This window comes from Phlebotomus argentipes, unplaced genomic scaffold (genome assembly GCF_947086385.1).
Source record: "Phlebotomus argentipes unplaced genomic scaffold, Phlebotomus argentipes genome assembly scaffold_4, whole genome shotgun sequence".
NCBI lineage: Eukaryota > Metazoa > Arthropoda > Insecta > Diptera > Psychodidae > Phlebotomus > Phlebotomus argentipes.
The window spans coordinates 9,907,154-9,928,119 of NW_026776174.1; the positions used below are offsets into that span (position 1 = coordinate 9,907,154).

Here is a 20,966-nt window from a genome sequence, read left to right on the forward strand (position 1 = left end):
AATATAATCTTCCTACATATGGCGAAGTTCTCAGTAAATAGACCACTTTAGCCATAATTTCAATAACAAATATAAATTAAAATGATTTTTCCCTCCATTTGGCCATTTAGCCGGGCCGCTCTGTGCAGTGACAGATTTCCAATGGGGCTCCCACTGGGGGTGGTGGCTTAACCCGCCTCTCGTGAAGGGTAATATTTTGAATAAATGAACAAAAGATAGGTTGGGAAGCCGCTCTACGGTAAATTAGGATTTAAATTCATGAGTTCATAACATTTAATTCCAAATGTCACTGATTTGTTCATCCTGATTAACGAACACCGTCTGAAATGTTCTCGTTAGATCATTAGGACATGAGCGCTAGCTTTGCATTTTAAACAGGCTCACACAAATGCTGTCTCACTTGTCTCTCTACCCTTGCGCAAATCAAATTACTTTTTTTCTCTCCACCAGAGACTCCTCTTGAGATCCTCAGTGTGCTCCCCCAATTAGAGGATTAATCACTGAAGCAATATTATTGACAATCATCCGCACTGGGGAAGGAAACTCGTTGAAACTTTTGCCCTCTGCTGAAAACAACTCCCATTTCAGCCTCTATCTCCCGTCAACTTTGGCCCATAAAATACTTGAAGCGATTGAAAAGGGGGCTTTGCATCTCACTATTGAATAGTGTGAGCTGATAAGGACGTACGTCGAAGTTCGAGGCTGCCTGGAGCCAAGGTGCTTTCGTATTCGATACTATTTAAGTGGAACTTTGGAGGCCTCTTTATCTGAGATTGTATTACGTGTACACAGGAGATTCAATTTGCTAAAGTGCAGGAAGGTAAGTGAAGGCAAGCTTACACTCTCAAACCCCCTCTGTCGACAAATAGCGCAATAAAAAGGGTTTTTTCTCATGCATGCAAAGGCCTGCAAATACATCATGCCAATTTTGCAGACGGAAGCGAAATCATAAACTTTCTAACTTCTATAACTAACATAACTCGATAGTTGAGGCAAGCAAACCTACAAAAAATCGGAAGTAAAATGTAAAATGGAAAATTGCCTTTCCTTCCACATGGAAGCCACAAATAGTACAGCAATATATTCATATTTCTAATTTCTAACTTACCACAACGCAGATTCTTCACTTTGAGCGAACAAAAATCACCTTGGAGAACAATATGCACTTTTTAGGGGATGGGTTTTGTGGTTTTTTGGCAATCTTGCTTGTTTCTTCAGCTAGCGTTCTCCATCAGCTGTGTACCGAGAATTTCACCATCGCGACTGAAACCGCGCGCGCGAATGGCGGACCGTCGATGTGGTGAGAAAAAGTGATAGAATGGCTGCCATGTTGAAGTGTCAAAGAGTGACGTCATATCTTGTTTTTTATTCCCTCCCTCAGACTTCTTCTCGCCTTTTTCCTAATAAATAGAAGCAGAATTGCCTTTTATTTCTGCACCATCGGTGAGTCTAGATTCCGCTGATGCGCTGCACACTGCAGTGATGTGGCTGTTGCATTGATTTCTATTGGTATTTTGCAGTTTTCCCTCATCGCCCATCATGGAGGACATTTTTCACTGGTGCAGGGAAGGAAATTCCATCCAGGTGCGTCTCTGGCTAGACGACACGGAGCACGACATGAACCAGGGGTGAGTGGCATGCATTCTCGGCTGATTGGGGTCAGTGGGTTGCGGAAGAGCCGTCCGGGGACGACTATAAATGGGATGAAGTGTTGTGTGGGCGTAGATTGAGCAATGGCTCGAGTGGACAACAGATGGTGAGTGATCTCTGCCTTTTCGCCCGCAGAGACGATCATGGCTTCAGTCCGCTGCACTGGTGCGCCAAGGAGGGTCACTCGAAGCTGGTGGAGATGCTGCTGCAGCGCGGAGCTCGGGTGAATGCCACAAATATGGGCGATGACATCCCTCTGCACTTGGCATCTGCTCACGGACATCTGGAGATCGTGATGATGCTGCTGCGCCACAAGTCCGACGTGAACACCACGAATGAGCACGGCAACACACCCCTGCACTACGCCGCCTTCTGGGGATACACTGCCATCGCGGAGGAGCTGGTGAATCACGGTGGGCTCGTGTCGCTGGCCAACAAGGACGGTGACACGCCTCTGGACAAAGCCAAGGCGCAGTTGGCGAAGCGACTGCACGATCTGGCGGTGGAGAGTGGGCAGGAGCTGAGGAAGATCAGCTTCAAGGACCAGAGCTGGTTGGGACTGAAGACCAGATCGCGCGATGCCACCTTGTCGCGGTACAAGGGCATCAATATCCGTGACTTGGAGCTCCACACGAAGCTGGCCATCCCGGCGTCCGGTGAGACGTGGCGCGGACGCTGGCAGAAGAACGACATCGTGGCGAAGATACTCAACATACGTGAGTGCAACCCTAGGACTTCGCGGGATTTTAACGAGGAGTTCCCCAAGTTGAGGATCTTCTCGCATCCCAACATCCTGCCCGTGATTGGGGCATGCAATTCACCACCAAATTTGATTGTCATCAGTCAGGTGGGTGCTCTTGAGATTAGATTTATGGCGTGTAGTGAATAATTGGCACTAATTTTACAGTACATGCCGCGTGGATCGCTGTACGATCTCCTGCACGGTGCCGTGGGAGTTGTGGTGGACACCGCTCAGGCGGTGAGATTCGCCCTGGACATCGCTCGCGGCATGGCGTATCTGCACTCACTGGAGCGCATCATCCCCGAGTATCACCTCAATAGCTATCACGTGATGATCGACGAGGATCTCACGGCGCGCATCAACATGGGCGACGCCAAGTTCTCCTTCCAGGAGCGCGGACGTCTGTACAAGCCCGCTTGGATGTCACCTGAGGCACTGCAGAAGAAGCGATCCGACCGGAATTGGGAGGCGTGTGACATGTGGAGCTTTGCAATTTGCGTGTGGGAGTTGGCGACGCGCGAGATCCCCTTTGCTGATCTGTCGCCCATGGAGTGTGGCATGCGCATCGCCACAGAGGGACTGCGCGTGCAGATCCCACCAGGTACATCCTCCTACTTGGCCAAACTCATTCGCATCTGCATGAATGAGGACCCAGGCAAGCGACCCAAGTTCGACATGGTTGTCCCCATTCTTGACAAAATGAAGCGCTAAATTATGCGCTGTATCTATTCGATTTCACAAAGAGACTAACTTCCTGCGTCCTAATTCTCTTCCACGTGATAATTCATCGAAAATGTACTTCTTTCTTTTTTTTTTTACTAATTCCTCATCGCCATTAACTCTCGAATTTGAAAGAAGGAGAAGATAAAAGTGTTCTTACAATGCAAAGTGCAAATTGACGATACTGTGTGACTTGGCCTTAACTCTCTTGTAAACCTACTGTGAGGTATTTTTTCTCGACGCTGCAGCAGAAGGAGCTTAATTGGGTATTTTTTTCCAATGTTCGTGCCAAAAATCGTTATTTACAAGTAGTAGTGATACATAGCGATCGGAGATCGTTGAGTGGAATTTTAATAAGCACTTCAGTTGACTCACAAGTTCTTGGGCATTACGTAAGGGGCGAATTGCGCGGAGAAAACCCTTTCGCGATCAATGAATGTGCTGAGATGAGCTAGTCGAACGCGAAAGAGTTAACTTTTACAGACCAGAAGACTGGATAAATCCAGCGAATCCAGAGGAGCAAAATCCGAGAAACAAGCATAACCGTGTTGTCTGCAATTTCTTCTGCAGCGGAGAGAGTGTATTTTCACTTTGATAGTAGTGTCTACATGAGGCAGAGTATAATTGTTTTAATAAAAAGTCATTAACAAGAGGAGGAATTTAAATTTTATTTTCCCAATCACTCTGGGGATTTTCGCAATCGGTTGTTTTTCATGCCCGCGCCTGTGTATTGGCTGTGGAGCAATAATCTGGTGGAGTTCTGTCGGGCCCGATCGCGAGAGGAGAAGATGATAATGAAAAAGATGTGGAGGAAATTTTCTATGCGCGGAGAAAAGACTGGAGAATTGTATCAATTTAGCATTCGAGAGAGAGCGAGATAATTTCCACCAGGAGAAACAACAACCTTCATCAATCGTGTGTATGTTCCTCTGTAGAGGCATATAATACATGGATATATATTACAAAAGTTGGACTCCATATAGATATAGGCGAGTGTATTTCCAACAAAACTTACGTCGGTCATTGAACTTGTTATGTTTCTTCCTCATAGTGGCATCCTCCTCTAGCCCGAGTCGCTGCGCCGTCTTCCATCTCGCGCCTCATTGCAACAGTGGCCATGGCATTGACATCTACCTGGTTGGGGATCTCAGGCATTCCCGATTTGCCAAGATTCTCACTACGCTTCTCCTCTCCCTACGCTCAATTTTGATATTTTGTGATCTCTATTCCCAAGTTTTCATCTGTGGCAGACGAAAGTGATCGCGCTGGCGAGAGGAAGACTCACGCTGGGACACTCCAGCGCTCGTAAGTGTGCCCATTTGCCCAGTTCCGCCAGTGTCAGTGGTTCCTGTTCGTGAATTTTGTGCAATTCAGCAGAAATGCAGTGTTCGTGATCACAGTTGCATTGCTTTTTGCCCACCAAGTGTGTGCTTTCTTCGCTGACGAAGATCCAGAGACGCTCTGATCAAATGATTTACATATTTTCCACAAGTGCTAAAATGCGATAAGAGCCAATAATCCTCCGCTATGACACAATAGGTGAGGGGCGAATTCAGATCATGATCGAGAATATCAAATTAGATTATCTTCTCTCGCTCTCCTCTCCTTTCTCTCCCTCTCTCTCTTCTCAACGCTCTTTCTCTCTCTCCCAATTTCCAGAGAAGAGATTGAAATGGATGTATTCAAGATCAAGTCGTCCAGTTCGGGATTCGATAGCACTCTTGTGGACATCCTAGAGACTGAGGATGTCCCAGAGATCACGTTTGACGCCAATTCCGTGCTGAATCTCGACTTCTTCGACTCGACGGACTTCAGTGAGGGCAGCGTCGCTGCCAAGGCGGAATCCGAGCTTCCCGCCACATTCGGCAGTCCTGACTCCGTGGAGTCCACATCAATTGAATCCCCACCGACCAAGTTCGCCACACCCACCGCAGAAGATCCTCACATTGTCACCAGTTCCGGTAAGAAGGCCACAGATTGTCCGGGATTCTTCGTGGCCGATTCCACCAAGGACGCCGCCGTGAAGTCCTTCATCCCGTGCAAGATTTGCGGCGACAAGGCGTCCGGCTATCACTACGGCGTGACCTCGTGCGAGGGCTGTAAGGGATTCTTCCGACGCAGCATCCAGAAGCAGATCGAGTATCGATGCTTGCGCGATGGGAAGTGCCTTGTGATTCGCCTGAACAGAAATCGCTGCCAGTTCTGTCGCTTCAAGAAGTGCCTCTCAGTTGGAATGAGTCGAGACTGTACTGACTCTTGAGATCATTCGTCTGATCCCTATCGATAATATCACTCCTTCTTTCAGCTGTCCGATATGGCAGAGTTCCCAAGAAGCCTCGAGACTCCCCGAGATTGCCAGACAACTCCTCTGCCGCCGTGTCCAGTTCTTCGGGATGCTCCACAGCAGACACCGTGGCGTCCTCATCTCAGCTCGTGAGCATCGTGACGGACATCGACACGCCCAACAGTGAGGAACTCTCCGTGAACGACATAATTAGCTTGGTCTCGCAGGCTCACAGCGCCTTCTGCAACTACACTGATGACTTGCTGAAGACGCTGAGCCGGAAGCCCATCGCCTCGCTTTTCCAACGAGGCAAGGAGGACTTCCCGGTGAAGGATCCACTGGAGAAGCACCGCATGTGGCTGTGGCAGCAGTATGCGAACCGCGTCACGCCATCCGTGCAGCAAGTCGTGGAGTTCGCAAAGCGAATCCCAGAGTTTTGTGATTTCACGCAGGACGACCAGCTGATCCTCATCAAGCTGGGCTTCTTCGAGGTGTGGCTGAATCACATCGCCAAGTCCACCACGGAATCCACCATGATCTTCGACGATGGCTACTATTTTACGAAGCAGCAGCTCGAGATTATGTACGATGTAAGTTGGATTCAGTCACTCGATGTCTCTGTAATTTCATGAATTCTCAATCAATTGTGCCTCTTCGCAGCTGGACTACGCCAATTCCTTCTTCACATTCTCCAACGTGCTAAACAACTATCTGCTGAGCGACCAGGAGATTGGGCTCTTCTCCGCTCTCATTCTCCTCGCAGTGGATCGTCCTGGCGTTGTGGAGCCGAGAGTGATTTCGCGGACTCGCGATCGCGTCTCCGAGGCGCTCAGGGTGCAAATAATGCAGACCCGGCCGGATGAGACGGCCTCCATGAAGCTGATCCTGGAACTGAATGAGAAGATCGCGGAGCTGCGATCACTGAGTGCCAAACACTGTGTTCATTTGAATTGGATTAAGACTAATTGGTCCATCATGAGGCTTCCACCACTCTTTGCTGAAATATTCGATATTCCAAAATGCGAAGAAGACTTACAGTAGTTTGCAAAGCCAATTAGTGCTCATTTTTTTTTAGAGAAATTTGTGTAGTTTATTGTCTAAATAATTTTTGTCACGCAATTGTAGCGAACTCCCTTTGCCCAACGGTTTTTATTTACAACAAAAAAGGATTACATGGATTTATACTGTAGCATACTTATTTTGTTATCTGCCATACACATTATTGATTGGAAACATATTTAAATAAATTGCATTTTTACTGAGAAATCCGTTGGTTGGTGGATTTTCATAAATTTGCGAGGATTCCGTGTTGAATTGGCAGTGCGTGGGAAATTGTGGCGGGAAGTGAGAGTGGTGAATTTGTCAGAAACATCGCATGATGACATCATAGAAAATTACGCGACCATCGCGAGTGGGGAAAATATGGCGACTGACAGTGAGAGAAGTAAACATAATTCAGGTGAGCTGAAATAAATTTCTCAAATTGCACTTATCTGAGAGATTGCCACGTTAATTCCCATCGCGAAATCATCCCCAATTCCCATTGCGTCCTTTTCTCGTGAAATCCTCGCGGCAACACGCTTCGCAGTGGCGACAAGTGCATTCTTTGTCGCAACGTCCGCACTGACTTCACTGCCTACGGAGGCCAACGCAGAAGAGGCGAATAAAAAATAAAAGTCACGAGAGAAGTAGCGAGAAACAGCAAAATGTGCAAATTCCAGTCACATTCGGGATACACTTCTACGCGTAAATTCGCCTCAGCAGATGGACGGTCGCTGGTGGGAAGATTCGTGACGTGAACGGGCATTTGTTCCGTGATCTTTGTACTCGATTTACTGTTTTTTTTTTCTTCTCTCCCCTCGACTGTATCTCTGTGTGTGGATACGAGGAAAAATCCACGGTGTCCGGGCGCGTGAATAAAAAATCGTAGAGACATGCTGACTGTGTGATAATTTTCTAGTTCATTAGTGGAAACGCATTTCGCGAAAGTCGCTCGCGGGTTTTCAGGAGGTTCTCGCGATAAATGACTCCCCAAGGTTGAACCTTTTATTAATAAATTGTACAGCATCGCAGAGTGCGCGCTTTCCCCAAATCTCTCACTCACCTTTTCTGAATCACAGATCCGCATAACATGATCGTGTCGTGAGCACAGTGTGCGGCGGAAACGGACGTCAACAAGACAGTTTTCGGGGTTTTCCGACCAAATCATGTAAAGTGTTCTTGTAAAATATCACATTTTACACACTATTCCACAGTCGCGAGTCTATAAATTCTACAAATTCTAAATGCAAAATTATGTTAACTCCACTAAAGTGACTCAGATGAATAGCATTTCTTATGATAAATGTATTTTTGGTTGAGTCTTTCTCACCTTAAATGCCAATTAGTGGCAGAAGAACCTGAAATTGCCCAATTTTTGCCGCACTCTGTGCTTTGCATCTGTCCTAATACATCTTGTCATCAATTGAAATATACTTCACATAGTCTTAGGTAGTGAGATTGTCTATTTCTGCACGAATATGTGCACCTAATTATACATGAAATTAGTGCGAGACACAAAGAGCACAAAAATCAAGTTTATGTGAAAAAGGCACAATCGAGGAAAAGACAATGACACTCTGTATCTGCGAATAAGACGGTCTGAGAAATTCACATTGACAGAAAACATTTGGTGGAATGTTCGCAATGATCGTGAATTAATATTGCTTTTTGGGGAGGATATTTGGAAAGATCACATACGCAATTGGCGATTTGTTATTAAATACATTAAAAGCTTGCGAAGTGGCAATGCCTGGCGCGTGTGAGTGCTCGAGTGGTGCTTTAGTAGAATGAAATCCACGAAAGATTGAACTTGCGTCGATTTCTAGAGACACGGAGAGAAATTGATGTCACAGTTTATTTATTGACAATTTGCTTGATTCTTCCACACAGTGAACGGCAACATGGATCAGGCGCGACCAATACAGATCATCGAAACTGGTGAGGATCACACGTTTCTGCTCGAGGAGGATGCGCTCACGGAGATTCTGCTGCAGGATGACATCAAGGATCGCTTTGTGGTTGTGGTGTCAGTGGCTGGCGCCTTTCGCAAGGGCAAGAGCTTCCTCCTTGACTTCTTCCTGCGCTACATGTACTCAACGGTGAGTCACTTGCACTCTGAGTGGCAGAAGTGGTCGCGGATAATGTGTTTTCTCGCTCTGTGTGTGTGTCTTTGCAGTACGGCCAGCAAAAGCGGACCAAAGACTGGCTGGGCGGTGACAATGAGCCGCTGAGTGGGTTCTCCTGGCGCGGCGGATCGGAGAGGGACACGACGGGGATCCTGATGTGGTCGGACATATTCCTCCATGACTACCCGAATGGGCAGAAGGTGGCCATAATTCTGCTGGACACGCAGGGCGCATTCGACAGTCAGAGCACCGTGCGCGACTGTGCCACAGTATTCGCCCTCAGCACGATGGTGTCCTCCGTGCAGATCTTCAATCTGTCGCAGAACATCCAAGAGGATGATTTGCAGCATCTTCAGCTTTTCACAGAGTACGGCAGGCTTGCACTCGCTGACTCTGGCAAGACACCTTTCCAGCGACTTCAGTTTCTCGTGCGCGACTGGAGTTTCCCCTATGAGGCGGAATATGGGGCCAAAGGTGGTGAGATGATCCTCAAGAGGCGCCTTGAGGTGTCGGACAAGCAGCATCCTGAATTGCAATCCCTGCGGCGACACATAAAGTCATGCTTCTCCAAGATTGCGTGCTTCCTTATGCCACATCCCGGTCTGACGGTGGCCACAAATCCCAAATTCGACGGCAGATTGGCCGACATCACGGATGAATTTAAGGAGAGTCTGAAGGAGTTGATACCGCAATTGCTGGCGCCGGAGCACTTGATCGTGAAGGAGATCAATGGACAGAAGGTGCGCGCGAGGGAGTTGATCCAGTACTTCATCTCCTACATGAACATCTACAGGGGCAGCGAATTGCCGGAGCCCAAGAGCATGCTGGTGGCCACGGCGGAGGCCAACAATCTGACGGCTGTGGCTGAGGCCAAAGATCTCTATGTGCAGCTCATGGAGGATGTGTGCGGAGGGACGAAGCCCTTCCTCAGCAATGGACATTTGGACGCTGAACATCAGAGGATCAAGGAGAAGGCGCTGCATCAGGTGAGGGAATTATCCGCATCAGAGTTTTCTTTTGTAATTGAATTGGCGCTAAACTGTGTGATTGTGCATTTGCAGTTCTCGGCCAAGCGGAAGATGGGAGGCGAGGAGTTTTCAGAGAAGTATCGTGAGAAATTGGACATGGATCTGGAGGAGTCTTTCGGCAATTTCCGGGCGCACAACGAGAGCAAGAACATCTTCAAGGCTGCACGAACGCCAGCCGTGTACTTTGCAATTGCTGTTGTCATGTACATCTTGAGCGGAATCTTCGGTCTGTTTGGATTGTATACATTTGCAAATTCTGCAAATCTGGTCATGGGTGCTGCACTCCTCACACTCGCGATGTGGGCTTATATAAGGTGATTTTTCGCACGATTCATCATGCCTAATCAGTGATAAGAATCACTCGATCTCGATTTGATTTTTTTTTCTTTCGCCATACAGATACAGCGGAGAGTTGAGTGATTTTGGGTCGAAGCTTGACGTATTGGCGGATTTCTTGTGGGAAAATGTGAGTTTGTCGTGCAGCTGTGTTTAACGATTGTGATTTATTGTGGCTTTTCTCTGGCTTTCGCAGTGGCTCAAGCCGTTCTACCAGGGGTGCATGGAGAAGGGCATCCAGCATGTGGCCACCCATGCCGTAGAGACGTCCGTGGGCGGCGGAACGAACCGCCAGAGTCAGCGACACCGCAACCGTGAACATGCGGCGAATGGCAAAGTGAAGAGCTCATGAGAGTACGCGAATGCAAGACAGCAGAATTCATCATCAAATCGCAAGAAGTCGAAAAAATTTGTGCCTAATAAAATCAATAATTGCTGATAAGTCATCCAGGAAGACAGCAGAGGTCATAGTGAAATAGTGTTTTCGCGTGCGACTCGGCAGTATTTCTCATGTGAATTTCAGTCACGGAGGCGCGAAAGAGGAGATGTTGATTGACTCAATTCACTGGGAAATGCTGCGCTCAGTTGCTCATCTCCCCAAAATTGTTGGGCACAAATCATGAGCGGAGATTTAGCACTTAAACCCTCAGTCTGTGCATGACATACTGTCGACTTATAAATTAATTATAATTTTCCCCATGAAATGAATACTTTATCACTGTTGTCCTCCTTTGTTCTTTTTTTGTAATTTATATCAGTGACGAATTATGTATTTGTTGATGGACGTAGAGAGGTATATATGTTTACATAGGAAGATAAATGACAGTCAGCTCAACTTTGTAATTTCTGATCTTTTCACCTGAAGTCACTTCGAAAAGAGTGTTTTTTTTTGTTCTTCCAGTGAATGTTATTGTTTATTTCGTCATTCAATGAGAATTAACAATGTTTCATGTCAATTTAGTTGTACCTTTGAATTGTGGATGTGAAGTTATATAGTTAATGTGACTACTTTTGGAATCAAATCAACAATATTTAACCCAATAATACTTGCCAACTCATACAGAAATGAGACAATTTTCTTTCTTATACGTAATATGAATTTGTTGTCCTGTCTGTCTCTGTATTTATAGTCCCATCTTGAATTGTTATACACTTTCCCTACCCTTTTTATTGTTATATTCTTTTTTTTTGTAAACCTATTACAGTGTTGGAATGAAATATGTAATGTTCTGGTATCTCTATTGTCATTCATTCAATTTTGTTGTCACCCTTGGACAAAAGGCATCAAAAGTTTTCTCTTTAAGGTTTTTCCAAAACCCACCGGACTTCTTCATGTGTTAGGCTTGGGACACGTTACTAACAGAGAAGTGAAAAAAAGAAAACAAGAGAGAGAAATGAGAAAATTTGAGATGAAAGAATGAGAAAAATGCTCCATGTGCCATAAGATAATGATGTATATTTGTAAAAAAAAAATAACGGTGTGAAAACGTACTTTTATAACATTTTCCAAACAATTTGTTGAACAAGTTCACAAAGGATAAAAGCAATTTTAATTCTTTTTGGTAATATTGGCATTAATTGATGTTGTTCTGTGTCGATGTAATTGTTTGTTTTTTTCGGATGAAAATTGAGGAAAGCTCATCTTCGATTTTTTCAGACTGTTTGCAATGCAAAAGCGCGAAGAGACACATAAAAAAACTAAATCTACTTCTAACGATAACGTGTAAAGAGAAAGAAACCTTAAGAATAAATATAAAATTGAGACAAGAGAGAAAATAGGAAGAAAAACATGATAAAGGACTGGAGCATTATAAATTAGGCGATTCTAGTGAAGTAAGAGACATTCTTTTCCTTTGTCAAAGGTGTGTGTGTGTTGATATAGTTAGAGAACTTGTGGACGATGGAGACATAACAAAAAAAACTCATAGATCCTGTAAAATTATATCACTGTTAAGAATTCTAATCACTAACATTTTATTCAAAATTAATTGAGTGTTTCCTCTGGTGTAGGTAAATAAAATTAAAAATAAATATTTTTTATAGAAAAATATGCACTTTCCATCTCTGTAGCATTTTTTTTTATAATAATATATTACGCAAACAACACTCTTGCGGAGGATTCTAAGCTCTCTGTACAGGATTTTCACTGTTGAGTAACAACTATAGAGCATATAACTTATAACTAGCACGTCCTAAAGGCGCCCCCAACACTACTCTGGAGATGCTACACATTGGTCAAGGGTATTCTTAAAGTCAGGGGTGTTTTAGCATCCTCCCAAGGGGTTGTAAACACTGAAAATCTAGACAGAAATCATTGTCCTTTCCTATAAAATGCTGCTTTTTAGTTGTAGTTCAAATTCACACGTAATAAGTTGAGTGATTGCAGATTTCCTTCTGGCATTTCAGTGTTTATAACTCCCAAATAACTCTTCCGGAACACTGTTTTGAAAACATACAAGTAATTTGCGTAATTCCATCTGCAGAGTGGAGGTCATTTCTCACTTATGTTTCTACAAATTCCTGCTACTGCAAAAAGATCTTCTGAATGTGTGGCTAGTAAGTGTTCGTGATGACATTGTCCTGATCGAAGAGGAGCACTGTGTCATTGGAAATGTGGGAGTACGACAACTCATTCTGACCACTGGACTCCACGTCATCATCCCCTTCCGAGTCATCGCTCTCCGTGTCGTTTCTCAGCGCACTCCTGAAGTCCTGCGCGCTCTTCGTGGCCCTCACGATGGGCTCCTCCGGCAGCTGCCTCAGCTCATACACACCATCTGGGCGGGAGATTGCGTCCTGGTACGCTTGGTAGCGCTTGAGGAAGATCTTGAAGAACTGCTCTGGTGAGATTTCCGATGAATTTGCTAGTTTTATGGCCACATTCTCGGGGATGATGGTTTTATCTGTGGGAGAGAAATCGATAGCAGATTGTTAGGGAATCTCAGTGTTTGGGGGTGAGAAAATTGGGGCGACAGACCGCAGTTGGGCACTTTGGCGTGCATCGACGGCTTCACGGTGGGATCCCAGAGGAATATGTAGTACAGGGAGAGCATAATAGCCGCCAAGGAGACGCACAGGACATACGCGGCCACCGTTAGTATTCGGATGGCCTTCTTGTTGGGCTTCGGCTCGTACAGGCGATCCTTGGCATCGTCTCTGGCCAGGATGATCTTCTCCTCGGGATTGTAGTTGCTCTTGTAGCTCATTCTGACCAAGTGCACTTCTCACATCATCTGACCCTTTTCCGCTCCCTCTTCACTCGTGCTCGGCGCGTTCTTTTTAAAACACAACACCGCCGATCGATTCGAACATTATATCGAGGTAAATAACCAGAAATTGGGTTAATGGATCATCAAAATAATTCACCGCGGAATTTGCCTGTGCAGGAGGGCCGCGCGCTTGCCAGGACTGTGATTTATGCCTGAACTCTCGCAATTGAGCCTTGAGAGTTTTCTCAGCTGCACTGCGACCCAACACTGGCTAATGAGGAGCAATTTGTGGGATTCACGAGCTCACACCAATCACTGGCTATATTTACGGACTCATAACATAAACAGCCTGCCACGGGATGGAAATTTGCACAATATTTGCTAAACAGCCTCTGGTCTACATCCAAAATATGTGCTTTTGCGTCTCCTTCACAGTCACTGGCCACGAGAATCCCGCTCTCGTCCACTCGATCACACGCCAAATGATCACTGATTTGCTATGTTTGGCGATGAGATGGACAAAGTGATGGCAAATTGTTTGTTTGCTGGCGTGAAAATTGAGATGGAAATCAGTCCAAATATGTGAGGATTAGCGCGAGAAATGTGCCACATTGAGTGGAGTCGATGAAAAACTGAAGGCACTCTCGGGAGTCTCTCTCTCGAGTGCTGAAGGAGGAGTCGTGGAAATTGGGTGCGCATGGACGATGAGGGCGCATTGGGTTCTCCTCCGACGCACACACGAGCCGTCTCTGCAAATTGGACGGGAATTTGCTCCTCCGCTGCGCCCAATAAATGGGAAAACTGACTCTGAACTTCTCGTGGATTGCAACGTCTCAGAGGCGGATTAAAACGCCGCGAGATTTATCGCGTGTGGAGAGCAAACAGGGGGTCAACAACTCATGCAATTATTGAGTTAAATATCTAATTTGAGCATGAATTAAATATACCTACACTAATTTAGATATTTAATAAAGTTAGGGAGAATTTTAAAGATTTCTACAAAATATATCTTAGAAATTGATCAATTTTTTCTTTATGCAATTTTCTATTACTTTGATTTAAAGATCGGTGTGTATTTTTCAGTTTCAAAATATTTAGAGACAACTTTATGAGTAAAAATGGTGGAAGGAGGAAAATTATTCGCTATGAAGACATGTATTTCCTAGATTGTTCGTTTTCCAGACAATTAAATAATCAATCTAACATTAATTAATTAAATTAAAGGTATTTCTATTCTTAGCTTTTCCCTAGATTTTGCCTTACAATTCCGCGCAGTGCAATTTTATGGGAAAATTATTTGATTTTCTAGTCTCGAGTGAAGTATTTTAAGAGATTTGTAGAGTACCAGTGCCAACTTTTCATCTGTTTGTAAAATCCCTGAGCTTTAAACTTCAAATTCCAAATCCCTTAATCTTCAGTCATTTTCTTGATCCTCAACAGCTCGATTGTCACGTGACACGAGACCAAAGCTGACGAGAGAAACCTTAGAATTATTTGCCCAACAGTATTGATCGGCTGTTTTCGCAACGCTCTGACCATCTTGTCTCCCACTTTGGTCGCCTCTCCGCGAAGGACGGACTGAGAGGGTGTTCTTTCAAATATTGATACTGGAATATTGGGTGGCAAAGCAAACACGAGCACTCACTCAAATTTAATGGTGTCGGAATGTCTTCTCCCGGACGCTCACTTGCTCCTCCTTCGACTCGGACGGCTCCCAGATGAAAATGTAGTAGATGGAGAGGATGATGGCGGCAATGGAGACGGAGAAGAGGTAGATGAGCACAGTGCACAGCCTAATGCAACTTCCGGCGAACTTGTCCTTGGGCTGCACTTCACTCTGATCCTCCTCGAGAATGCTCTCCAAGTGCCCGTCGTCGCGGCCCCGCTTGTGAGTCATTGCTGCGTCTCTATTAATAATGCGAGGATTTGGCGGCGAATCTCAAGAGTGACTATTCCACGACCACCTCGGACTGACTGTGCTGGAGGTTTGCGATTTGAAAATATACTGTAGGACGCATGTTTCCTCTCGTAAAGCTCGATTCTCTCTCTCGCGCCCGCGGAGAGTGAGAAAAAAAACCGCCAAGCAAATCCAGTTTAGTCATTCCGCTGCACTGAAAGAAACGCTCCGATGGAAGGAAAAAGTCGATAAATAATTGGAAATATTTTGCCTCATTATTATTCTTTTACACACGGTACACATTTTGTTTTGCTCTTGTGATTTGCTAGGTTCTAGAGAAGCTTCTCTTCTGAGTGGGGAGGATTATGATGCGCCCGGTTGCTGTCCAGTTCACAACATTTAGGATGAAAATACTTCACATCGGAATGATTATTATAGCATTGTCCATCAACTTCATCATCATCATCATCATCATCATCAGCAGCACACTGTGAATCTCCTCACACTTTGGGCATAAGAAATTTCTATAACTTGCTCCGCGCGTTATCTGATTTCAATTTTACATAATTACTATACCGAATACCTAATTGATAAGTTACTCCTCTTAAATGTCCGTACAATATCCACACTTATGGAGTTAAAAATGTGTTGAGAATCTAAAAATAATTTAGCTAGTAGCACACTGTTGCACTCGTGGGCCCTGGTGGAAGTAGAACTCCTCATCCTCATCATGGGCCGATCGCTGGCCACGGCCGTGATCGGGCTCCAGCTCCGACTGCAATAAAGAGAGAGAGGAAAAACAGCACATTAAGTCAGGGAGAAGTAGATAGAGAATCACTGAAAGGACTCACGAGTGTGCACTCCTCAGCGTCGATTGGAATTGTGACTTGAGGTCGTCCAGGCAAGCATCTCTCGAGAGCTGGAAGCGATTCGGCTGGAATAGTGTCCGGGAATAGGACCATGAACTGAATGATGAGTTGTCCCTTCTCAAATGGATTCTTGTACTGCGGCATTCCCTCGCCCAGCACACACTTGAGAGCCTCGTGCTTTATCACCTCACCCGGCAGTGATGTGATGACCAAGTCACGCTCATCCAGTGTCTTGATGACCTTCTGGAAGCCACAGAGCGCCTCCACGAGTTGCAATTGCATAGTAATCACGAGATTCTCCCGCGAGCGCCTGAACAGCGGGTGCTCCTTCTCATCCAGCACAATGACAATGTCGCCCGGCTGCAGATCCGGCTCCTGATCACCCTCGCCGTTGAACACGATCTTCTGCCCATCTCGCATGCCCTTCTCCACGTGCACCTCAAGAATCTTGCGCTCACGCACCGTCTTCTTGCCACTGCACGTCTTGCAGCGATCCTTGGCCGCTATCAGCTCACCCTGGCCGTGACAGCTGCGGCACATGTGCTCGAAGTGCTGCACAATGCCCGGCCCCACTTGCTGGATCTTCGTCTCCACGCCAGTGCCGCGGCACGGGCCACATTTGTCAATGGAGCCCTTCTTACCACCGCGACCCTCGCATTTATCACAAATCACACTCTTCTGGAGCGCCAGCTTGCGAGTCGCCCCCATGTAGAGCTCCTCCAGTGTGACACTGAGCTGGTGCACCAGATCCTTGCCGCGTCTCTCCCGGCGTCTGCCCCCGCCGAACCCTCCACCAAAAAACATATCAAACAGATCCATGGGGCTCGTGAAGCCGCCTCCGCCACCGCCGCCGCCCTTCTTGATCGCCCCCTCGCCGCCCTCATCGTAGATGCTGCGCTTCTCGGCGTCCGACAGCACCTCGTAGGCCTGCGAGATTTGCTTGAACTTCTCACCCTCGTTGGGATTCTTGTCCGGATGGTATTTGAGGGCCAACTTTCGGTAGGCCTTCTTCAGATCGTCCGCCGAGGCGTCTGGCCGCACACCCAGAATATCATAGTAAGCAGTCTCCTTGACCATGCTTGCTTTGTGTCTCTGTCAGAGGTCTGCAACAGAGAAAAACCACCATTATACTCCGAGACCACGTTTTGCAAGCTTTTTTCTCACCCTAAAACAAAATGGTCACTGTCTAGGAATTTTCCTATCAATTCTCCTTATATTTCACCAAATTTCGTGCAACCCTGCTTCTAGAGACGCTCGTCCTTTCCACCAATACCACCAGATAACAAAAATGCTTGTACTCACAATTAATTTCTGTGCAAAAATGCGATTACACGAAGGTTTTTGCTGCTGCTTTTGTGCCTCTTCGAGAAACTTCTGATGCTTTGCACAAAAGGGCCGCTGTCAAAAAGTGGGCATTGATGTCCCAAACCGCTATTCACCACATTTCCCCTCCGTCGAATTCACCACGAGCAGTGTGAAGTTGTCTCTCGACGCCTCTCTTGGTTGATTGGCTGTTGCTCTGTGGAAATCTGTAATTTACTGTGCAAAATCCTAACATTTCCCACCAAAGTAGTATCTCAAGCCCGAGCTGAGGTACGTCTGGAGATAGTGAGCAGGAAATAAAGGTAACTTTCGCCCTATTACCTGGGATAATGGACCAAGAATGCCGGGTGATTGCCCAGACTGCGGGAGAGTGAGAGAGAGTGTGCAGATGGCGTTGTGTGAGTGAGCGCGGGAATGCAGTTCTGCAGAAGTTTTTATTAAATTAATGCTAGCACAATTATCGATCTTGTGGAGTTATCATGTCTCGTACACCTTCGCTCTCGACACAATTGATTTCTATTGCAACACACTCAATAGCTATTCACAATCTTGTCTTTTTCTCATCCACCTCAACACCGATGGAGAGCATAAAGAGGAGCGCGAGAGTGTGTGGGAAATGGGGTTTGAATAGCCCCCTTGGCGGGAGTGTGAATAAAACGTACGGGGAAAATGAGCGGATCAAACAATGTGTTCTATGGAGTTGTAAAATTAAATATTTTGGGCACTTGCCGAGTCAATTTGTAGGCAATTTCCGCGCCTACTCTGTTTACCCTTTACGCAATTGTCACCGAGTGATATTACGCTGAATAGGGGCGTTCTTCTGTAAATATTTTGATTATTTAAGTGGAATGAGACGTTTAAATTGGTGTCAAAGTTCTCTCTTTCGCTCAGAAAGGCAACAAAGAGGCATGGTTGCGCCCGAGTGGGAAGAGGAAGGCGTACGGCGAGAGGAAAGGAGAAAACTAGTTACAAACACTATTCTCGAGAGTTGCTTTTTTGCTTCTTATCTCTCCTATAAATACTTAGGCATAGGAAGAAAGTAACGAGTTTCTCTCTTTGGCGCTCATCTCACTTTATCTGTTTGTTGTTTACGCGTAGCATGATTTGCAGAATGACTTGAGGATCACTTTAGGACTTTGGAGAGACAATAGATGGATTATTTGTGGGCGGAGCTTTTAGGCAGGTGTGACCATCGCAGGAGCGATTTGTTCCGGTTTCCTGTGTAAAGAACTTCCTCGGAGTATTAAATGTTTGAGCTGTGTAGAAAATCACTGAAATTGTAACTCGCCTCGTCGCTACAAAGCGCACAGAGTGTGTGTACGGCGGATGTGTGAGCGGCATATAAACCTCATCAATGATTTGTAAGTCTAGCGGTGCGAAAGAGAGCATTGGAGTGCCTCGCAAGTGTCTATCTTTGACCATGCCCAAGGGCAAGCCAATTGCTCAGCCTCTCTTTCACTCGCCAACGAAAAGCCGTTACAGCGGAGAGAAACATTCCCGAAGATATTAATCAAGCCCGAGAAGAGATACAATTTGAATACACGCTGATGTCCACTAGAGTGACTGTGGCTAGGAAGTATGTTAGGTGCCTCTCTCTAAAATTATCTCTCTATTCAATTAACATTTCCTACATTCCTGCTCAACGTGTTTTTCGCAAAGTGTCTACCTGAGTGGGCAGCCACAGCGTCACCGAGGGTTTATTTTTACAGTCTCTCAGGCCTAAGAAAACGGGCTCAGGGAGCATAAACGGTGTGTGTTGCATCGGGGATTTTGTCCACGAGGTGTGTCAAGAGAGCGAGAGGAGTGGCTGAATGTGCAAACAAAGAACTTGGGAAATCAATTGATTCGATTGCCCGGATGCCATAGATTTCCATTAAATTGCTTTGCATGAAAAACCAAATTACTCTTGTTACTTGCAGAGCTGAAAAAAACGGTGAGGAATAGCCGGAAAGGCGAGCGACAGAGATGAGTCAGCCCACTACTAAGCAAACCGGGAGAAGGACTCCGCAGACAAAGCCGAAGATCCCCAAGGATCTCGCTGAGGGATCAATGGTTGTGTCTGTCAGTAATTTGGACAAGATTACGCTTGAGAAGTTAATAGAAACACCGAAGGCAGTGGCGGCATCACCGAAGAAGGAGGCGAAAGAGAGCAAAGCCGCTAATTCTCCTGCGGAGAAAGTCGTAGTTAATGTGCCGGAAGCGAAGGCGCCCACTGAAGGTGCCCAGAATGGATCTACGTCGGAGAAGAAGGCGACAAATGGCGTGAACAGTGAGAAGACGGAGGAGGTGACCAATGGAGAGGGCAAAGTGAGGGAGAGCCCTCGTCAGAAGGCGGCCAAGGAGGCGGAGAAGAAGAAGGAAGTGGCAGAAGTGGAGAAGAAGGAAGCGGAGGCGAAGTCTGAGTTAAATGCGTCAACGGCTTCCACGATGTCGCTGGCCAAGGAGAAGGAGCTGAAGGGCTTCAAGGACAACGGTGATGAGATGGCGTCGATCGTGCTGCAGCCAGATGAGGTCTCCGGGGCGCTATTTGACTCTCCGCGTCCCAACAAGACACCCGGCAAGGGACTGAAGGGTGTCGCGACGCCCAATCGCGCCCGTATCAGTCCCTTCCGGAAGTCGGAGCGCCTCCAAAACGTGAGCACTGCCGTGAATCTAAGCACAGTGAGCGAACAGAGCAATGAAGTAGCTCCGTCGCCGCCTGTGGATCAGTCTTTCGGCTCGTTGCGTCACGTCAGCGGCCGGCGAAGCTTTTCCAATCGTCCCTTGCGCGAGTTCACCTTCCAGAATGCGCACAGGGAGTCGTACAGGAAGCTACCTGAGGCATACGATGACTCCATCTCCAGCGTGAACGCCACCGTTGGCTCGGAGATCCACAGCGACAGCTTCCGCACTCCCATCGTGGCGTCTGTGAAGGGACGCAAGAGGGAACTCACACCGCACGACAGTGACGATGATATTCGCATTGTGGACAAGACGCCGGGAAAGCGAGCCAGGCTCGATTTGAGTGCTTTTCTGGGATTCATGGCCAGTCCAGTTACTCTGCTGCGCAATAAATTTCAGGTAATTTATGCCAATTGCATGAGAGAAAGTGTGGATTTCTGATGTGTGTGTGAAATTGTTTCTCTGCAGAGAGCAAACATCCAGAGCAGCACGCCCAATCAGTCGTTCGTGGTGGAGGAACTGGGCAAGGATGCTGGCGACAAGGAGGTCGACTTGAATTGTTCCAAAGAGCAGGAGAAGAGCGTGGAACTCGGCGAGGAGCCCAAGGACGGCCCTGAGGGCGTGAGTGAGGACTTGGAGCTGCTCAAGGAGAAGGTGGAGGACATTGAGATGAAGACACCCGCCCAGGGACGTCGCGCCTGTGTCGTCATGTAAGTTCCCACCGATCAACAACCTCCGTGTATTTTCTACATATTATCGTAATTTTTATAACTATGGACCCATTCAATTGTATCGTTTATACTTGAAAGCGCCACAAACGCATTACAATATCGACTAGGTGTTTATTTGCAGAGAAATTGTTTAGTTTTTATAGACCATTTACTCGCGATTAGTGTTTTTTGTGTAGAGCGCGAATTGAAATCACAGAATGCGAGGAATAGTTATCCTTGACATTTTTATTATTAATTTTTTCGAATTGGAAAATACAATCCACAATAAAGACATTTTTTCTCATAATTCTGTATTATCTTTTTATTTCCAATGCGAGGAAATATTGAGCGTAGTTCATTTCTCAATTGG

At 46.3% G+C, this 20,966-nt stretch overlaps 6 protein-coding genes across 10 annotated transcripts; 4 read left to right on the forward strand and 2 right to left on the reverse strand.

Moving 5' to 3' along the window:
• Positions 1–1,330: 1,330 nt before the first annotated feature.
• On the forward strand, positions 1,331–3,771 carry LOC132258122 (integrin-linked protein kinase). The gene is made up of 4 exons (XM_059755246.1): positions 1,331–1,443; positions 1,521–1,628; positions 1,786–2,497; positions 2,558–3,771. The coding sequence occupies exons 2-4, from the start codon at positions 1,540–1,542 to the stop codon at positions 3,101–3,103; spliced, it is 1,347 nt and encodes a 448-aa protein (XP_059611229.1). The 5' UTR covers positions 1,331–1,443; positions 1,521–1,539; the 3' UTR covers positions 3,104–3,771.
• Positions 3,772–3,876: 105 nt separating this feature from the next.
• Positions 3,877–6,439, forward strand: LOC132258121 (ecdysone-induced protein 78C). Its single transcript, XM_059755245.1, has 4 exons — positions 3,877–4,651; positions 4,772–5,358; positions 5,418–5,986; positions 6,057–6,439. The coding sequence occupies exons 2-4, from the start codon at positions 4,785–4,787 to the stop codon at positions 6,435–6,437; spliced, it is 1,524 nt and encodes a 507-aa protein (XP_059611228.1). The 5' UTR covers positions 3,877–4,651; positions 4,772–4,784; the 3' UTR covers positions 6,438–6,439.
• A 285-nt stretch (positions 6,440–6,724) lies between these two features.
• Positions 6,725–11,152, forward strand: LOC132258120 (atlastin). 3 transcript variants are annotated; one of them, XM_059755242.1, is made up of 6 exons: positions 6,725–6,855; positions 8,328–8,536; positions 8,614–9,549; positions 9,625–9,905; positions 9,991–10,057; positions 10,124–11,152. In XM_059755242.1, exons 1-6 carry the CDS (start codon positions 6,819–6,821, stop codon positions 10,277–10,279), a joined length of 1,686 nt encoding a protein of 561 aa, XP_059611225.1. In that variant the 5' UTR covers positions 6,725–6,818; the 3' UTR covers positions 10,280–11,152. The 3 variants fall into 3 exon arrangements, with proteins under 3 accessions (XP_059611225.1, XP_059611226.1, XP_059611227.1); XM_059755243.1 differs by lacking the exon at positions 6,725–6,855 and adding an exon at positions 7,158–7,432; XM_059755244.1 differs by lacking the exon at positions 6,725–6,855 and adding an exon at positions 7,531–7,605.
• Positions 11,153–12,094: 942 nt separating this feature from the next.
• On the reverse strand, positions 12,095–15,248 carry LOC132258127 (putative transmembrane protein INAFM1). Of its 2 annotated transcripts, XM_059755253.1 has the most exons (3): positions 14,782–15,248; positions 12,905–13,202; positions 12,095–12,830 (listed from the first exon to the last, which is right to left on the reverse strand). In XM_059755253.1, the coding sequence occupies exons 2-3, from the start codon at positions 13,131–13,133 to the stop codon at positions 12,481–12,483; spliced, it is 579 nt and encodes a 192-aa protein (XP_059611236.1). In that variant the 5' UTR covers positions 13,134–13,202; positions 14,782–15,248; the 3' UTR covers positions 12,095–12,480. The 2 variants fall into 2 exon arrangements, with proteins under 2 accessions (XP_059611236.1, XP_059611235.1); XM_059755252.1 differs by lacking the exon at positions 14,782–15,248 and having other exon boundaries at positions 12,905–13,809.
• Positions 15,249–15,286: 38 nt separating this feature from the next.
• On the reverse strand, positions 15,287–17,316 carry LOC132258125 (dnaJ homolog subfamily A member 1-like). 2 transcript variants are annotated; one of them, XM_059755249.1, is made up of 3 exons: positions 17,205–17,316; positions 15,885–17,005; positions 15,287–15,808 (listed from the first exon to the last, which is right to left on the reverse strand). In XM_059755249.1, exons 2-3 carry the CDS (start codon positions 16,977–16,979, stop codon positions 15,701–15,703), a joined length of 1,203 nt encoding a protein of 400 aa, XP_059611232.1. In that variant the 5' UTR covers positions 16,980–17,005; positions 17,205–17,316; the 3' UTR covers positions 15,287–15,700. The 2 variants fall into 2 exon arrangements, with proteins under 2 accessions (XP_059611232.1, XP_059611231.1); XM_059755248.1 differs by having other exon boundaries at positions 17,067–17,287.
• Positions 17,317–17,375: 59 nt separating this feature from the next.
• LOC132258124 (neurofilament heavy polypeptide-like) lies at positions 17,376–20,966 on the forward strand. The gene is made up of 3 exons (XM_059755247.1): positions 17,376–17,527; positions 19,145–20,285; positions 20,355–20,966. The coding sequence occupies exons 2-3, from the start codon at positions 19,191–19,193 to the stop codon at positions 20,598–20,600; spliced, it is 1,341 nt and encodes a 446-aa protein (XP_059611230.1). The 5' UTR covers positions 17,376–17,527; positions 19,145–19,190; the 3' UTR covers positions 20,601–20,966.